The sequence below is a fragment of the Exophiala aquamarina genome (assembly GCF_000709125.1).
Source record: "Exophiala aquamarina CBS 119918 chromosome Unknown aczIA-supercont1.5, whole genome shotgun sequence".
NCBI lineage: Eukaryota > Fungi > Ascomycota > Eurotiomycetes > Chaetothyriales > Herpotrichiellaceae > Exophiala > Exophiala aquamarina.
Window position 1 is genome coordinate 549,011 of NW_013550583.1, and position 15,817 is coordinate 564,827.

At 52.3% G+C, this 15,817-nt stretch overlaps 5 protein-coding genes across 5 annotated transcripts; 1 reads left to right on the top strand and 4 right to left on the bottom strand.

Annotated features, from left to right (window-relative positions):
- Window positions 1-468: 468 nt before the first annotated feature.
- Window positions 469-1,325, bottom strand: A1O9_06860 (uncharacterized protein; the record flags this gene model as incomplete). Its single annotated transcript, XM_013403807.1, has 2 exons — window positions 469-600; window positions 663-1,325. The coding sequence occupies 2 exons, from the start codon at window positions 1,323-1,325 to the stop codon at window positions 469-471; spliced, it is 795 nt and encodes a 264-aa protein (XP_013259261.1).
- Window positions 1,326-2,832: 1,507 nt separating this feature from the next.
- A1O9_06861 (deoxyribodipyrimidine photo-lyase) lies at window positions 2,833-4,650 on the bottom strand (the record flags this gene model as incomplete). The annotated part of the gene is made up of 2 exons (XM_013403808.1): window positions 2,833-3,385; window positions 3,443-4,650. The coding sequence occupies 2 exons, from the start codon at window positions 4,648-4,650 to the stop codon at window positions 2,833-2,835; spliced, it is 1,761 nt and encodes a 586-aa protein (XP_013259262.1).
- A 740-nt stretch (window positions 4,651-5,390) lies between these two features.
- A1O9_06862 (uncharacterized protein) lies at window positions 5,391-9,123 on the bottom strand (the record flags this gene model as incomplete). Its single annotated transcript, XM_013403809.1, has 5 exons — window positions 5,391-5,866; window positions 5,918-6,678; window positions 6,760-8,758; window positions 8,817-8,985; window positions 9,040-9,123. The coding sequence occupies 5 exons, from the start codon at window positions 9,121-9,123 to the stop codon at window positions 5,391-5,393; spliced, it is 3,489 nt and encodes a 1,162-aa protein (XP_013259263.1).
- Window positions 9,124-11,165: 2,042 nt separating this feature from the next.
- A1O9_06863 (uncharacterized protein) lies at window positions 11,166-13,251 on the top strand (the record flags this gene model as incomplete). Its single annotated transcript, XM_013403810.1, has 3 exons — window positions 11,166-11,178; window positions 11,235-11,682; window positions 11,733-13,251. 3 exons carry the CDS (start codon window positions 11,166-11,168, stop codon window positions 13,249-13,251), a joined length of 1,980 nt encoding a protein of 659 aa, XP_013259264.1.
- A 1,080-nt stretch (window positions 13,252-14,331) lies between these two features.
- Window positions 14,332-15,179, bottom strand: A1O9_06864 (uncharacterized protein). The gene has a single exon (XM_013403811.1). It carries the CDS (start codon window positions 15,153-15,155, stop codon window positions 14,763-14,765), a length of 393 nt encoding a protein of 130 aa, XP_013259265.1. The 5' UTR covers window positions 15,156-15,179; the 3' UTR covers window positions 14,332-14,762.
- Between the last annotated feature and the right edge of the window lie 638 nt (window positions 15,180-15,817).

A 15,817-nucleotide genomic window follows, 5' to 3' on the forward strand; every position in this document is an offset into this window, starting at 1 on the left:
GTGGTATAGCAATGTACAGTAAGTAGCACGAGATGCTTTGTACCGTGTACTGTGTACTGGCTGAGAACTGACCATCTCGATAGCGTCGCCCATCTCAGTTCACTCTTGCTTATCATTTAGTCAGGTCTGGGGTCCCAAACAGCTATGAATGTGCTCATGTATATATATTTCATTTCCAACGCTGGGTCGCTAAATGCAGCAAAGTAAACGACAAACCCCCAAAGGACTCCCCTTTTTTGCGCTATACATATATACAAAGAACATAGCCCCTAGGACTAGGTTTGGGCCTGGCTTGGGGGCCGAGGCCTCCAAGGTCTTTGTCGTTGGCGAGGTTCAGGAGCGTCACCCTCGGGTTGCGGTTCCCAGATTTTAGTGGTGTGATTGAACTCGTGGCTGTTGAATCCAAAAGTTAGTACACTGTGGGACGTGCCAAAAAGTATTTGGATCGGCAACGCAAAAGAACACCGCTTACTGCTCGAATTTGGTCCGAGTCAACGACTCCTTTCCATACTCCTCTTCTAAAAGGGTCGCATATTCAAAGGGGATCTTGACATGAATACCCTCGAAGAAGCTGTCCCGTAGCGGGAAAATGTCTTGTTCCTATGAACAGAGTTAAAAAGGTTTGATCCTCAGTCATCAGCTGGAGTCAAAAGAACACCTACCTTATAAGTGTGTTTGTCCTTGGACATCATCGCGCCTTGCACGCCCGCCGCTCTTGCCCCGTAGTCGATCCTGACGGTGGATATGTCAATGAAGAGGCCGGTTTCAGTGTCGATCCACCTAGCATCAATTACATTCAACTTGTCCTCGATGCTGCGGATTCGATAATGGGGGTTGACCTCCAGCAAGTACGTGCGACCTTCCTTGACCCCCGGGATCCGGAAATGGTATTCAGTCATGTTATAGTATTTTGCGAGGAAAGAGATCGTGCTCTCTGAGACCTGTACATCAATGTCCGAGTCCCACGGTAGAATCTTCTGATTCCACCACCAGCCCAGCAGTGTCCCGTGCATGATCCAGGTCTCTGCGCCGATGTCGGCCATGGTTGCAAGAAATGTCTGCATCAATGCAGTGAGGTGTGGTAATCTTTGCTCCTTGCCGATCTCTTTTGCCGCGAACCGGCCATCGTAATGAGGATGGAAGGTTGATTCATGGAAGTATTTGTCTTGGGGATCGCCACCTTTTCCACTGTGATCCTTTGCCAGGTTGGTCCGTACATCGAGGAAATCGGCGTCAGCTTGGACTAGGACGTTGTGTTGACATATTGGGAGGACAAGAAGGAGTAGAGCTGCGATACACAGACCTGTCGTACTGGTCTGTATCATGGCCACCGACGAGCCGTTCCCGCATTGGTATGAGTCGAGGTATTAGCGTTAAGCAGGTTACTCGATCAGGTACTATTTTACCAGGTCCGGCGAGGCTGCAATGGTGTCGAGATATAGACTTCTCCCTCCCAGATTGGTCGCGATGGGTGTAAAAGGGAAAATAGAGGAGGTGGTCGTGTGCTTCGTTTCTAAGAAGCAAGATCCAATCTTGCGTTGCCGATAATGAAACTGGGGAGCGGGTGGAGATTTCGTTTCGTGTAACGGAGGGCAGATGAGGTTCTCCTACTTGTTGCCCCAGCATCCAGCAGCAGTAGCACAGCCAGGACGATGCCTTTAAGGCAGTGTAATCGATAATCACAGCTAACCCGCGCATAAACAAGGCCAGAAGCTGGGCCAGGTAGGCTGACGAGGCCTGGTGAAAGCCAGAGGCGACGATTGATGTTGATCACTGTCTAAGTTCCCACTTCCCTCTTCTCAGGGGCCAAGAAGGCGTGACGCCACTCCTACTGGACCGCCTATAAGGTGTCTCGGCAGGTGTTAGGTTAGGCGACTGTTTTAAGGTTCCTCGAGCCTTAGAAATCCGAAAGTGAAAAGGTACAGAGTATTTGGTACCGTGTTTAGGAGTTTTGAGACTGAATCTAACTCACAGGTCGTACAGAGAGAAAATTCGAGATGGACCACTTTCTATCCTCCACTGCTCTCTTGTATCCTGGCGCGGTGTCGAGGGTACTTGTCGCATTGTGTATTTCTCCCTTTTATCATCGGTGTGGGCTTCAGTTAAATGGACACGAAAGAACTACGCGGCCTCCGAACTCCGTAACCGGGGAAATCACCATTCACCACCGCACGCCTGAGTCAAATTTGCATGCATTCAAGCAAACACCAACCGAATAAACCTGCGACAGGGCAGTCAACGTCCGATGCTGGACGGCACGCGGGCAGTGAGCCACGCAATTGCATGGCTACAGAGTACCTCATACTCCGCATGCTGAACAGGTCGCGTGCCTCCCTGGTGAGCCTGGACATGCAAGATGCCAGCGACATGACATGTTGCATCCGTTCAAGAGCCTGTCTCATTGGCGGTCAGACCCGTAGCGGGTGGTGTAGCCAGGCTCCGTGGGTACTTGGTCAGCGGTGCCGCTCCGCTGGAAGCCGAATAAGGTCAATGGGCCGGTGTAGGCTTTCACTTAGGGCCCAGGGGCCATCTTAGGGCAGAGAAGGGGTCGCTGACTCGCTGACTCGCTGGAGGCTTCGCTTTGGCCGTGGACAAGCAACGCGAGGCTCTTACGTGGCGAAGCCTCTCCTCAATGCTTAGTTCGATTAAAGTTGATCCGAGCGCCCTAGTCCCAGCCGACAAGATATCTGTGTTTCAAGCTACGGCAGCGGCAACAAACTTGCTCTGGCCACCAGGTGCTGTCACTGCTGTGTGCCCTCGCCTTATCTAACACCCTTGTTGGACTCGTCAGCATCTTCCAAATGCGTCTGTTGTTGGACAGTTCTCGGCAGTTCATGTTGTACTTCTTCCAATTCCAGACTTGTATCTCTCCAGAGCTCGTTCCCTGGCTTCCTTGTGGTTGACCATGGGTTTGGGATATCCGTTCTTCTCGGCGACCTCTCCAGCCCCTCTTCCGTACGGGTCGTGGATGCTCTTGTTGTCTTTGATGTCTCGCAGTTCTGGTATCCATTTTCGGATATACTCTCCTCGCGGGTCGAATTTCTCGCTCTGCAGCAAAGGATTGAAGATGCGGAAATATGGCTGTGGGTCAACACCACAGCTGGCAGAGAATCCCCATCCACCATTGTTCGACGCGAATGAGCCGTCTATCAGGTGCTCCATAAACCATTTCTCTCCCATGCGCCAATCAATCAGTAGGTCTTTGGCCAGGAACGATGCCACAATCATCCGAGAACGGTTGTGCATATATCCTGTATTTGCTGCTTGACGCATCGCTGCATCCACAATTGGAAAGCCTGTCATGCCGCTGGCCCATTTCTGGAATTGATCTAGATCGTATTCCCATCGGATGTTGCTGTACTCTGGTTTGAATGGCTTGTTCATGCTGCAAACTCTAGAATTAGCCTGTTCCTGGCAGGTGTCAGATGATGGAACCCCTTACCAGATATAAGGCCAGTGGCACAAGACATGCATGTAGAAGTCTCGCCACGCAACCTCTCCTATCCACATTGAATGCCCTTGTTTTCGGTCGTCTGTTATCTTGTTCTGCGGCGCAGCTTCACGCGCGGCCCTGACAATCGTACGAGCCGCAAGGGTTCCAGCTGCAAGGTGCGGGCTCAACACTGAGGTGCCATTGCCAGACGGGATATTTCTCGTGTTGTGGTACTGCGTGGCTCGCTCCAGAAGGAATTTCTGCAACCTATCAAGGGCTTCGTGTTCCCCAGCAGGCCACATGTTTTGAAATTTGACCTTTTCCTCCTTTGAAAGGCGTTTCGATTCTGGCGCGTCGGGGATCTCACTGCGAAACAATTGAGCAAATTGCTTCCGGACTGAAGGTGGGTTTGCTTCAGGCGTAGGAAATGGATCTAGCTCATGTGGATGCTGGTTGAGGTACGCACACCATTTTCGATGCCAGGGGCTATACACTGAGAGCTGTCCTCCCGAACCGCTAGTCAACTTACCAGGTTCCACAACACACGTGTCGTGAACCACGGTAAATGAGATGCCTTGCTCCAGACTCTTGACGGTCAAAGATGCTTCTCTCCTGAGTTCGTCCACCTCGTACTCCGCGTTGCAGAATACGTGCTTCGCATCCCACTCAGTACACAACTCTATTAATCTTGAAGGTATATTTCGCCGTTTCTCTATAGTCTCCACGTACAACGGGACATTGAGCTTGTCCAGATCCTGACGTAAGATTGCAAGATTGCGAAGGATGAAATCGACACGCACCGAGGCGGTCAAATGAGCCTCGAAGTCTTGGGGGGATATGAGGTACGCACAAATTAGTGGAATGCCTTCGGCCTTTGACTTTTTGCTGGCCAGGTGAAGAGCATGGTTGTCAGTCAGCCGGGTGTCGCACTTGAACCAATGCACCACCGAGCCTCCTGCTGCGACTGCATCGCGTCGCGGCCGAGTCTCTGCAATGGCCGTTTGGAGACTTTCAATCGGTCGCTCGAGGTTACCACTGTTGTATTCCCTGGCCCTGTCATCGGTCATTTCTGGGGGATAGAACTTCCGGAGTACAATGCCATATTGGATTTCATTGATAGAATCCTTGTACTGGCCCATGCTCGGTGGAGCTCCACGCGTTTTTTTCGTCTCTAAGATTTGAGCGCCGACACTGGCTTTTCTTTTGCTGGATGCCATGGTGAACAGGCGAGGAGACGAGACACCGATCGGGGTTCTCGCTGCACAATTTGACGTGTGAACCAATATACAAGGAAGTATCAAAGACGTTTCTACTAGTAAGTGGAGGCGGAATGCCAGCTTTCGCGCGTGGAGAGTGGAAACAACACCTTTCTGTGCTTGAGTAATACCTCTGGTGCTTTGGGCGCTTAGATCTCCAGTGGTGATGTCATCCAAGATCCGATCGATATGGGTGCCTGCATTAGCGGCCGATTGACAGATCGATCTACAGTACGCACCAGCATATATCACTCTATGCCAGCAGTGTTTTCAGAGGTAAAGGATATCCATTCCACATCCTGACTAGATCTCGTAGGACGGATATTACAATGTCATTCAGCGAGACCTAAAAGACTTCTCTACTTCGTTGATAAATCTTTCCCCAATATTTGGCGCCCCTGCCACCGATTTTAAATTCCGTTATCGTGTTCTCCCTCACCACCATGTCTTGGTGAGAGTTTTGATTGACTCCATGTGCGCCGTCGCTGTGCTATTAAGAATGCCGTCCAGATGTAGATCTCGTCGTGATTCTGGTTTGCCGATGATGGTGCCGACCAGGTCCATTTGCTAGCCAAGTCCTTCAATGCTTTTTCCTGTACTCTAAAAGGGAATCTGACCCCCGGGTGAAATAGATTCGCCTCAGCTGCAGAAACATGCCCAACTCGTCTCCTCTCCAACAAGGTAGACCAAGTCCACGCTAATTAAGATAATGGTGAGACATCGTTAGAGTCAATCACCTCAACACGTGAGTCCTTTTGTGCGTCTGGTTGAGCCACACCAGAAGACGCTCGAGAGGTCGTGTGCCCATTCATTTCTTCTGACGGCGCATGACCGTCGAGTCTGGGGACAGCGCTCGAGCTACCCTCATATTCCTCCTCGGGGATGGTAGCACAGTACTTTTTCAGCACCTGCTTAAGTGCCGGTCTTTTGATCGGTTTGGCCAGGAAGTAATCCATTCCGGAGGCCATACATTCATCTTCATTGGATTTCTCTGCAAAGGCAGTAAGCGCCACAATTGGCGCGGAGAAGCCCATCCCGCGAATGAGCTTGGTGGACTGAATCCCATCCAGGTTGGGCATTTGAACATCCATGAATACCAAATCAAAGCGTTCACCGCTTGACATGGACTCACGTACTTTATCGAACGCCTCTTGCCCGTCTTTGGCAATCGTGACATCTAAACCAGTTAGTGGCTATTGCAAATGATGGCGGAGCGGCCATCACTCACCATAAACGTCTTCGAGACGCAACATTCGGAGAACTACCTCCTGATTGACTTTGTTGTCTTCTGCTACGAGCACTCGGACTTTCCTGCCTCTTTGGGCTGCTTCACTTTCCACCTTTTTCATCTGATCCAGTTTGGCTCCGGATGACATCTTTGGCTCTTTGGCTACATATGGCTGAGTGAACCCAACTATTCGTGGCACGTCCGCGAGTTTGGGTGTTCCATTTACATCGTCCCTTGTTGATGTAAGTGAAGTGGTCGACCCGGCATGATTGTGCTGTGGATGCTCGGAGGGGTCATGAAGTGTTTGGCCAACTAAGCTGCTTGCTTTAGAATGTGAATTGCGTGTTGAGGAAGCGAGGGAGGCACTGCGTTCCGAGACATAGCGAAGCGGTAGCCGCATGGTGAACTTGCTCCCCACTCCCACGGTGCTGTCAAGAGATATGTCACCGCCCATGAGGGCTGCTAGTTGAGCACAGATACTTAGTCCAAGTCCAGTACCGCCGTATTTTTTGCTCAGGCCGAGATCTCCTTGAACGAAAGGCTCGAAGATCATCTTTTGTTGTTCTGGAGGAATGCCAGGACCTGTGTCTTCGACCTCGAATTCAAAACCAAGATCTTTCGTGTTGAGAGGTGGTGGTGACATGGACCGCTGCCGCTCAGCAATTTTGGAAATATGGGTAGTGCCACCCGCAACGTTAATGCTAAGCTTTGAATCTTCATTCGCATTTGAGGCGGCGTGGAGGTGTGATCTATCCTGGGATCTGTCGTGCGGTCTTACATGGGATCTCTCCTGAGATTTTTCGTTGTCGACAGCGTCGTGAGGTGCTAGCGAACTATCCGACATGCGCACTCTCTTGTTGCTTGAAGACTTTGATGCCCTTGAATTGAGGGAAGACTTGCGTGCGCTGCCTGCTCGGCTCGGGAAAGACTCCATAATGCCAGTGCAACGGACACGGACGGTCACAGACCCCTGTGCAGGTGTGAACTTCAGACTGTTGCTCACAAAGTTCATCAGAACTTGAAGGATACGGTTTTTATCCCCCCATAAACACATGTCTCGGACTCGACCAGTGCCTTCTGGGCCGTATAGCTTATCTGCAGAGAGATCCGACCCATCCCCAAAGGCATCATTGGTTCCAAGGAACAAAACTTTGAGGTCGATGCGTCCTTCTTTAGCCTGCTTTTCGAACGTGGGGATTAATTGCGTACTCAAATCGCTCAATCGAAACTCGGTCTCATCGATCGATAGTTGTTGTCCGACCTCATTCTTGCTAAAAGTGAGGAGGTCGGTGAGCAGGTGCAGGAGAAGATCACCGGACTTGTAGATGGTACTGAGGGTAGACCGTATTTTGCTAGGATCGTCTTCGGTCATACACACAGTGGTCAATCCGAGGATCCCATTGAGGGGAGTTTTTAATTCATGCGAAATATTGGCGATGAAAAGTGTTTTGCTCTCATTTGCGACTTCGGCAGCTTTTTTGCTCCTCTCCAGCTCAGCAGTGCGCTGTTTAACCCTCTCTTCTAAGCGTTCATAATGCATGGCTAATTCGTCCGACATTTCGTTAAATGTTCGGGTGAGTTCGGTCAATTCATCCGTGATCCAATGACTGCGTTCAGGAACCTTTCTGGGGATCCTGAAAGTCCTCCTTCGGTGCTGGCGTGGAGTTGGCGTGCGACTTAACGGCGTCCGGTGAGTGAACCCACGCAGGCTGGCTAGGAACCCCCGCTTCTTTGGCTTCTCATCTTGAGGTTGACTACTGGGGTCTTCCGTGATGGCTGCAGCGTTTGTCGAACTCGAGTACTCGCTGTTGTCATCAGGTTGATAAGGCTCGACGGTCCTGGCGGTGGCGGCAGCCAATTGGCGAATGGGAGTGATGGAATAATGAGCCATAGGGAACATGATCAAGAGCAAAGCTCCAGTGACTGAAAAAACACATATGAGGACAACGTCTCGCAAGTGTTGGATGGGAGCGACGACTTCAGAACGGGCTTGCTCCACAACCAAAACCCAGTCAACCGCTCGGGAAGAGACGGTGGCATAGCCAACCGATACCTTGTTGCCCTCTTCATTGGTGGTGGTGATATAAGCGCCGGCATTATTGATGGCCTTGTTATCTTTGGTCCATGCGGCGACGACAGCCGGATAGGCAGAGGCATTGAAGGGGGTTGAAGCGGTCTCTGGGGAGCTTCTGGTCTCATGGCGGCCCTGGAGGGTGGAGTTATTGTGTGGAGGCACGACAAATTGGACGATCTGATCGCCCGCCTCTGCCTTTGTGGAATTACGGATGTCGACGGGATAAAGATTATTTGCCCTTGCTGGGCCGATGAGGAGAGTTTCACCAGAATTGCCCAAGCCCTCGGCGGAGTTTTGCACTACTAAGATCATAGACGCATTAACAACCACAGTCAGCCAGCCCAGAACATCGGATGCAGAAGTGTTATTGATCAGAGCGACGGTGACGGAGAGGAGGAACAAATCATCATTGACGATCAAAGGGCCGAGGAAAAGAGGATTGTTTTGGTCGAGGACATGGCCTTCATAGGAGACGGTGGAAGCATTGGTACCGGGGGTAATAGCGTCGTAAGTCAAGTTCGGAAAGAGTGTGGGCGGATAGCCGAAGCCTGGGTCGCCTAGATAGACATCACTGCCATTAGGACTGGCGTACGGGAGTTTGATGGTTCCAAGCAGGTCGACGGCTGTGACGTTCAGCAAACCATCTACCGCAGTTGCATTGCCGTTGACATTGGGGAAGATGGCGGCTTGAACCAGGAGTGAACCACCGGCCAAAGCACCTTCGAGGTCCGACTGCGAGCGTGACCAGTTTTGCGTGGTTGTGTTGCCTTGATGGTGTAGGATCAGTACTTTTATGAGCATGTTCGAAGGATCGAGTAGACATACCTGCGTAGTACCTCTCTAGAGCGCTTTGGACCAAAAGACGCGTGCTGACCAAGCGGACTTGTGTTTGATATAAAAGTAGGGTGCTGGACAACTGAGCAGCTTTGAGCGAGGCGGTTAATGCCAGGCTTGACAGTCTTATGTCGGTGATGAAGGCATAGTTTTGAAACCACTATTGAGCGATGAGGCAGGCCAGGTGTGTTTGTGGGAAGAAGTTGGGACGTACCACAGAGATGGCCAGAACGGCAAGTGAGGTTAAAGCGCAGAAAAGGACCAGCAGACCGAGCTGTTCTCGGATTGATATCCGCATGTTGTGTTGGGCGTTCGCATCTCAAATTTGAACCAGGTCACGGTAAAGGTCGGTTCGGGGGTCGGCGATCATAGTTGACGGGAGGATGGAAAGGTGTTGATGGTGAGCGTTCTTTCCTTTTAGAATCAACCAAGATCTCAACGGATGTCCGCCAACACCGATGAATGAAGACGCAGTCGGTTAGAAAACGAGGAGCGGAGGATGTTGTGGTTATGGTGGAGGAGGGCGAGGGCGCAGGCGCAGGAGCCGGTGCAGGTGCGAGGAAAGGTCCGGGTCAAAAGTCAAACTCAGAGTCGAGAGTCCTCGTAAAGGCAAACGTCCAGGGCCAGACTGAAGGACCAGGGCCAGGGCCAGGGCCAGGGCCAGGACTGGAGAAGACAGCGCGGACTGGGAGACGTGGGTGACGTGGGAGACGTGGGAGAGAGCTGGAGCTGCTTCTTGCTTGGCGCACCGGTTGTGGGTTCGTGCACCGTGGGTCGTGGATTGTGGATTCTTTGTTCCTGAGTTGCGGGTGGCCGTTGGTGGGCACTGAAAGCGTCTTGCCAGTTGTGACTCGTGAGGGAGGCGAGCAAAAGGCTGGATGAAAAGTGGTATTAGAGTTGAGAGGACGGAGTACAGAGCACTTCTCAGGTTGGTTGTGATTGACAGGCCGCACGGTACGAGGCACTATTCGTGTCAACAAGTGTCAAAACTCAACTTGTACAATGGCAGGAGATCTGGTGTTTCCCCTCGATCCAGATACAAAAGGCACCAGCAATCAAGCAGTCCCGTTGGTGGAGCGAGATTCTGGTTTCTTTGTCTCGCTAAGATTCCCATGGAAAGACCTCCCAGAGTTTAGGTGGTCGATTGCTTAGCGATGGAGGAGACCATGCCTAGACAAGCCTAGAGGACAGAAAATGCTGGGCACCAGCGACGCCCCCTAGGCCCGTATCCACCACTGGGCCCCGGGCTGACACCCATTCACGCCCAGAGTCCCAGGGGCTCGACAGTGCCTGTGGTGCGCCTATGGTGCAGTGTTCGGGGTACCGAGTACGGAGTTCTCTGTAGGCCTACTAAGTGGCTGAATGTTTGGCTGAAACAGCCTCGAGGTGGAATGTATTCCCGGCCCCGGCTAATAGCCACTGGCATCAGCACAATCAAACAATAACATCTGCACCTTGCATCCTCCTCCGTCCCAGACGACCACACTCCGTACGTCCTTCTGAACACGACAAGTACTGGACTACTGTATGGAGTCAGAAGCCAAGCTTCCTGAATTTCCACCTCGACGCGGGTTTTAATTAGGTCTGATGGAGCACAGAATCCGGAAGGATCCATGTCCCCCGTCGAACGACCTGAAAGCGGGCAAGGGCTTTTGGATGGCATAGCACTCCGTAAGAACATCTACTCGTATATAACAACACTCGGCATTCGCCTCCTGCTAGTATATCACCTTACTACTGTCTGTCTCATCGCCCATCGCCCATTGCCCATCGCCCTGCAACTTGAGCTGAGAAAGCCCATTGCCTGCCACGGGCGCCTTTTCCGCCGAACTCGCTCCATCTGGAAAGACTCATCCTGGTTGCTCGTGGCCATGCCATCCAATGGTCATCTCTCCCCACACATCAGCCCTGCAAAACTGCTCCCAGTGGCCCTGCTGGGACTGCGGGTGAACCATCGATCGCAGAACTGAAGCAAGCGACCCAACCGGTCAGTCAACGACAAGCATCGTGCCTTCCCAATCTTTGAAAACTGCGCCCGCAGCCCCGCCTTCCCAAGTTACGTTGAGCCTCGTCTTGCTCCCAGGTGACAGCACCACCATCTCCCTATTTCCTCGCTGCCCGTGCTGCGACTGCAGGCCCCTACTAACTAGTATTACATACTTACCACCTCTTCTCCTACTGTTGCTGTTGCTTCATCGTCGTATCGTCACTCCATCTCCGTGCAGTCATGGATTCCATTCAACTTCCCTCACGCTAATAGATCTTTCTGTTCTTTCCTTCATTCGTTGTCTTTGACTAGCACTGCTCTCTTTTTTGCCCTGACGTCCATACTCCCTCACCATGGCGGACATTGGTACGGCGCCTTGCTCCTCCCATTCCATCCTCAGCCTGCTGACATCGCTCCAATAGATATTGTTGCCTCCATCATCGGAGTTGCTGCTGCTGGCTTCAGGCTGTCTCTCATCCTCAATGCCGTCAGTTGTGAAGTCGCAAGTGACGGACTCGAAATTCACAGCATCTCTAAAAGTGTTACTCTATTTGCCACCATGCTTAAACAAGCCGGCAATGTTCTCCAGTCCCCAAACTCGGTTCACTCCCACGATGCCCTGACCACTGCCAAATCCATCGCCGACGAGAGTACGAGGGTCTTTGATGAGATTAATGACATGCTAGATCGCGTGCGCACCAAGCCTACAAATGGCGCGTTTTCTCCCTCCATCGAACAGCGGTTCAAATGGTGCTTCAAGAGACATCGGGTCACATACTTGTTAAATCAACTCGAGAGTTTGAAATTAAGCCTGTCTCTTTTGCTGCAGATATTGCAGTTGGGCAAATTAATGGCGTCCACCTCGCGGAAGTAATGCACCCCCAACTTGATTGTTAGTACCTTACTAACTATTGGCCCAGTGATCCGCCTGACGAAGTCGCTGTCAAAACCGAGGCCATCAGACAAGAGCGTGCTGAAGCTCAGAATGGCGTTATTGTCCGTTATTGGCAGATGAGTCAGATGGACCGCCTGTACGAAGCTTCGAGCCAGGAGGAAGAGGAGGACAAACAAGCACAAGCCACCATCAGTAACTTTGCGCAAGAAGACAACATGTCTTTGGTTACCACCAGCAGCTCGCAATTGACTATTGAAGGACCACCTCCGGAATACACTCCCTCCACCGCACTAGTCCAACTCCCTGTTTATTCGCTCGGCGAATTGGACCAAACATTGCATCAGATAAAACAGTCCCCGCGAGACATGATTCAGGTCTCAGACCGAGCCATCGACCCTCTTCTTGAAAGGTGGACGAACTGGAGGGAGGTCCGCGAACGCAGACATACACGCGATCCATCTTCACGCTACATTCCTTCAGTGCAAAATCTCACCGAGGAAGACGAGGATCGGCCTTTCCATGAGAAATACCAAGAGCGGGAAGAGAGCCCTCGCGGCTACTACATTGAAGGGACCACCATGGACTGGAGAAAACCAAATTCAGCATCCGCTCGACATGAGGCCATCCGGAGACGGAAGCAATACAGCAATTATCAACCCAGTGTCAGCGCCGCCAGCAGCGACCTGGAAGATTCTCCAGGCAGCACTGGTTCGAAGAAACGGGCATCCAAACGCCATGTCATCAACTCTGGCTCTGACACCGATTCATCAGACTCTGAGCGCGAGATCGTGCAACCCAAGCCGCGGCGTCGAAGCAGTGGGGGCCCGACCACCGAACGTAAAATCCTGTCTCCAGATGGTGCCCCTCTGGCTCATACGTATACAGCGCCGACCCAAGCTCCGCCTTGGATCACAAACAATTCGACTAGCAACACCGTCCGCGCACCTTCTGTCATCTCGTCTTCGCAATCAACCGCCTCCAGACTTTCGTCCCCAGCATACCTCCCACCAGGACACAGACCATGGGCGACGCCAGATCAAAATCTGATGCATCATAGCATTTCCTCACCCCTCCCACCAGTCCATACCGCGAATGCACCCAACCCCTACGCGCACGTCCAGCAGCAAGCCAACACCCTAGTTTACCCGCGGCATTACTCCTCCCAGCTCCAAGTTCAACCGCAGACCCAAGGACCAATGACACCCCACAACCCCCCTCCAGCCGGAAGTCCTCAGGCTCGGTACGCACCACTTGCACCTCCGGCCCGGATGGGAATGCCCCCACGGCCAGTGTCGCAAGACGGCAAACCCCGCTCTCCATCGCGGCTCTCACAGCAATACAACTCCAACAGTTTAGGAGGACGTGAACACACCCGTGGTAGTGGTAGTGGTAGTGGTGGCGGTGACGAACACCATGGACACTCCCGCCATCATCCCAAGGAGAAATCCGCCAAGCACAATCTGCGGGAAGGGGCTACCAAGGGCTTACTCGGCGCTGGTGCCATAGCGGGTTTCTTGGAAGCCTTGGAAGGTCTGAATATATAGAGCAATGTTGTCCGGGATGGATTTGACGTTTATGTCCACGAAGGCTCCAACCTTGGGCCTTTTGGTTTCCTTTTTGGCGTGAGATAGCGTCAAGACATAGTTGATGATTGGAAGAGAATTGCATCTCGAGGAATGACATGGAACGAAACGAAACGAAACGAAACGTCCGTGATGCCAGCCACGACTGAGATGATTTCCAGGAAATAGTAGGTCAACATCGGTTACACATTGTTGAGACAAGTTAGGCCAATATAATAACAAAGTGCATTTGCGTTGGAAATGAGAAACAGACCCGAACAAAGCACGCTTTTCATGATCTACGTACGAAGTATTTACGTATGTGTCACCTCCGTACCTTAGGCACGTGTGGCACCCAACTGCCCAGGTGGGTAATATAGGGTGATATGTCCACTCCACGATGATGTATCTTGAAAGACAAGAGGATACATGGAGGGCCATTTCAAAAACGGGACGTTCTTCTTGGAGGAAGACCAGTGCCACATGTCTAGATCGAGGTAGACATAAACAGCACACTTATTCCGATTGATATATTTTATAATTGTTCTTTTTTTTTAAATTTCAAAGGGGAACAAGACAATGAATCATGATTTGAAGACAGATTCGTTGATACGGTACATGCACTCTGGACTGGATCCCGCTGGGAGAGGGAGAGCAAGGCTTCGAGTGGCAGGGAGAAAATCCCCCGGGGGGGGACCGCGGCACCAAAAAAGAAATGGCGGGTGGGGTGGGAGGTGCAGTCTGGATTACTGGAGACGAAGGGAGAGGAAAGGCAACGCGCAAGACTTGACTTTGCGTGGACGGCGAGCTGGAGCTGGAGCTGGCTAGATGAAGCCAGGAGGCGGCTGGGGGGGCGGGGAGGGTGGTCGTTGATCTTTGGTGAGGCGCTGTGAGCCCGAAGCCGAGGATTGCTGGTTGTATTGCCACTGTCGCTACTGTCCTGGGACTCTCGGGGGGATGTCTCGACCTTGGGGGTGAGGTGGCGGCGATTTGGGTGTTGAGCAGTTTCTCCAAGGACAGGTTGTCGACGTAGCCGTGCAGGCGCGGGTCCGGGTCGTGGTGGAGGCACCGGAGCGCGGAGATGGCGACGGCGCAGATGAGGACGACGTAGGCCGCACCACAGGATAAGACGAAGGCGAGGCTGCCGATCTGGACGCGAGCGACGAGGACGGTCTTGCGCTCCTGCTCGGCCAGATTCGGGCGAGGACCTGAGTATGAGCCAATGACGGTGAGGATGCGCGTGCTGGATAGCCGCGAGCACGTGTCTCCCATCGCTGTGCTGTTGCCCTGGACTGCCATTGTGCTGATGTCGTCAGGCGCGTCGTCTTGAGGGGCCTGTTGGTAGTACTGCATCGTGCCGAAATACAGCATCAGCAGGCTGCTGTTGGGCTGGTGTCAGTGTGTAGCTGCGCACAGCGCCGCGCGCCCACAGGTACTCGACGTCCCGGGCTTCGAAACCGCATTCGAACACGAAGTCCATGGCTGTTTGGAGTTCAGTGAAAAGGCCTGGGTCTTGGCTTAGGTCGGGGCCAGCTTGTGTCGAGAGCAGGTTGATCCGCCCTACTACGCCTAGGTGGAGTTTCGTGAGCAGCTCGTCGTCCGTCGGACACGGTCCGTCCGGTGATGTTCCAAATCGTATGGCCCAGCTGGGGCTGCTGAAGTTGCAGTTGAATCAGCGGAGGTGTATCTGGATCCAAGATGGTGAATGATTGATTCAACGGTACAACAGGCGGCTGCCCGTTGATTCCATGAAAGGCCTCTGAACAATTGAATACTGTGCGAACAGAAATATTGTCTTCCCTTCGAGGGCTGCATTTGTGCGTGATCGGCTTACATTGGCCGGAAACTCCTACAGTGGTGGATTTGTAGTCTGTTGTGTTTGGCATTCGCTGTGATGGAGGTAGCAGGATTGGCTTCTATTTTGCGTTTTGCTGGCGATATCGTGAAGCTAGAAGAAGTTAGTCCTGCTCGCAGGGTTGGACCCAGAGCTCAGTCTTGCGCAACGTTAACAGAATGGTATCCAAAATTGGTCTCGTGGTGCTTTGTGCGCAATGGGCTTTATCAAGCTCCCCAAAAGCAACACTGGATTTCAATGATTCCTCAGGCTTTCATTCGAGGCTTAGTCGGTGTGAGAACGTTCAGGCACTTGTCACGCATCACATCAATGGCCTACAGGCCTTGTTGGGCGAAATCAGCGGGTTGGCGTGTAAGAGTGACAGCAGCAGGCTTGATTACCAAGCTTTTGTATGCTTCTTATCCCCTGAGTAGCGTGCCCGTAATGACTTGTTAGGCGCAGATCCTCCCAAAAACACCTGGAATGGCTGTCAGTGCTCAAAAGCCGCTTGATGTCGCCGTTGACAAGGAACCAGGCTTCGAACCGCCGAGCAGGCCACAAGTCCCATCACGGTCACTGCCATTCTTACCGATTCCGCCAACCTGGCGCCGGCAGCTCTATGCCTGCGGTGAATTGTTTGGCAGTCGGCCAAACACGTCATGCTGCTGAAACATTTGCATGACAATACCATTGAGCTTTCGTCCACGAAATCAG

Bases quoted from the DNA above. Each gene is read 5' to 3' on its own strand.
- A1O9_06864 (XM_013403811.1), bottom strand. From the start codon at position 15,155: ATGCCAAACACAACAGACTACAAATCCACCACTGTAGGAGTTTCCGGC.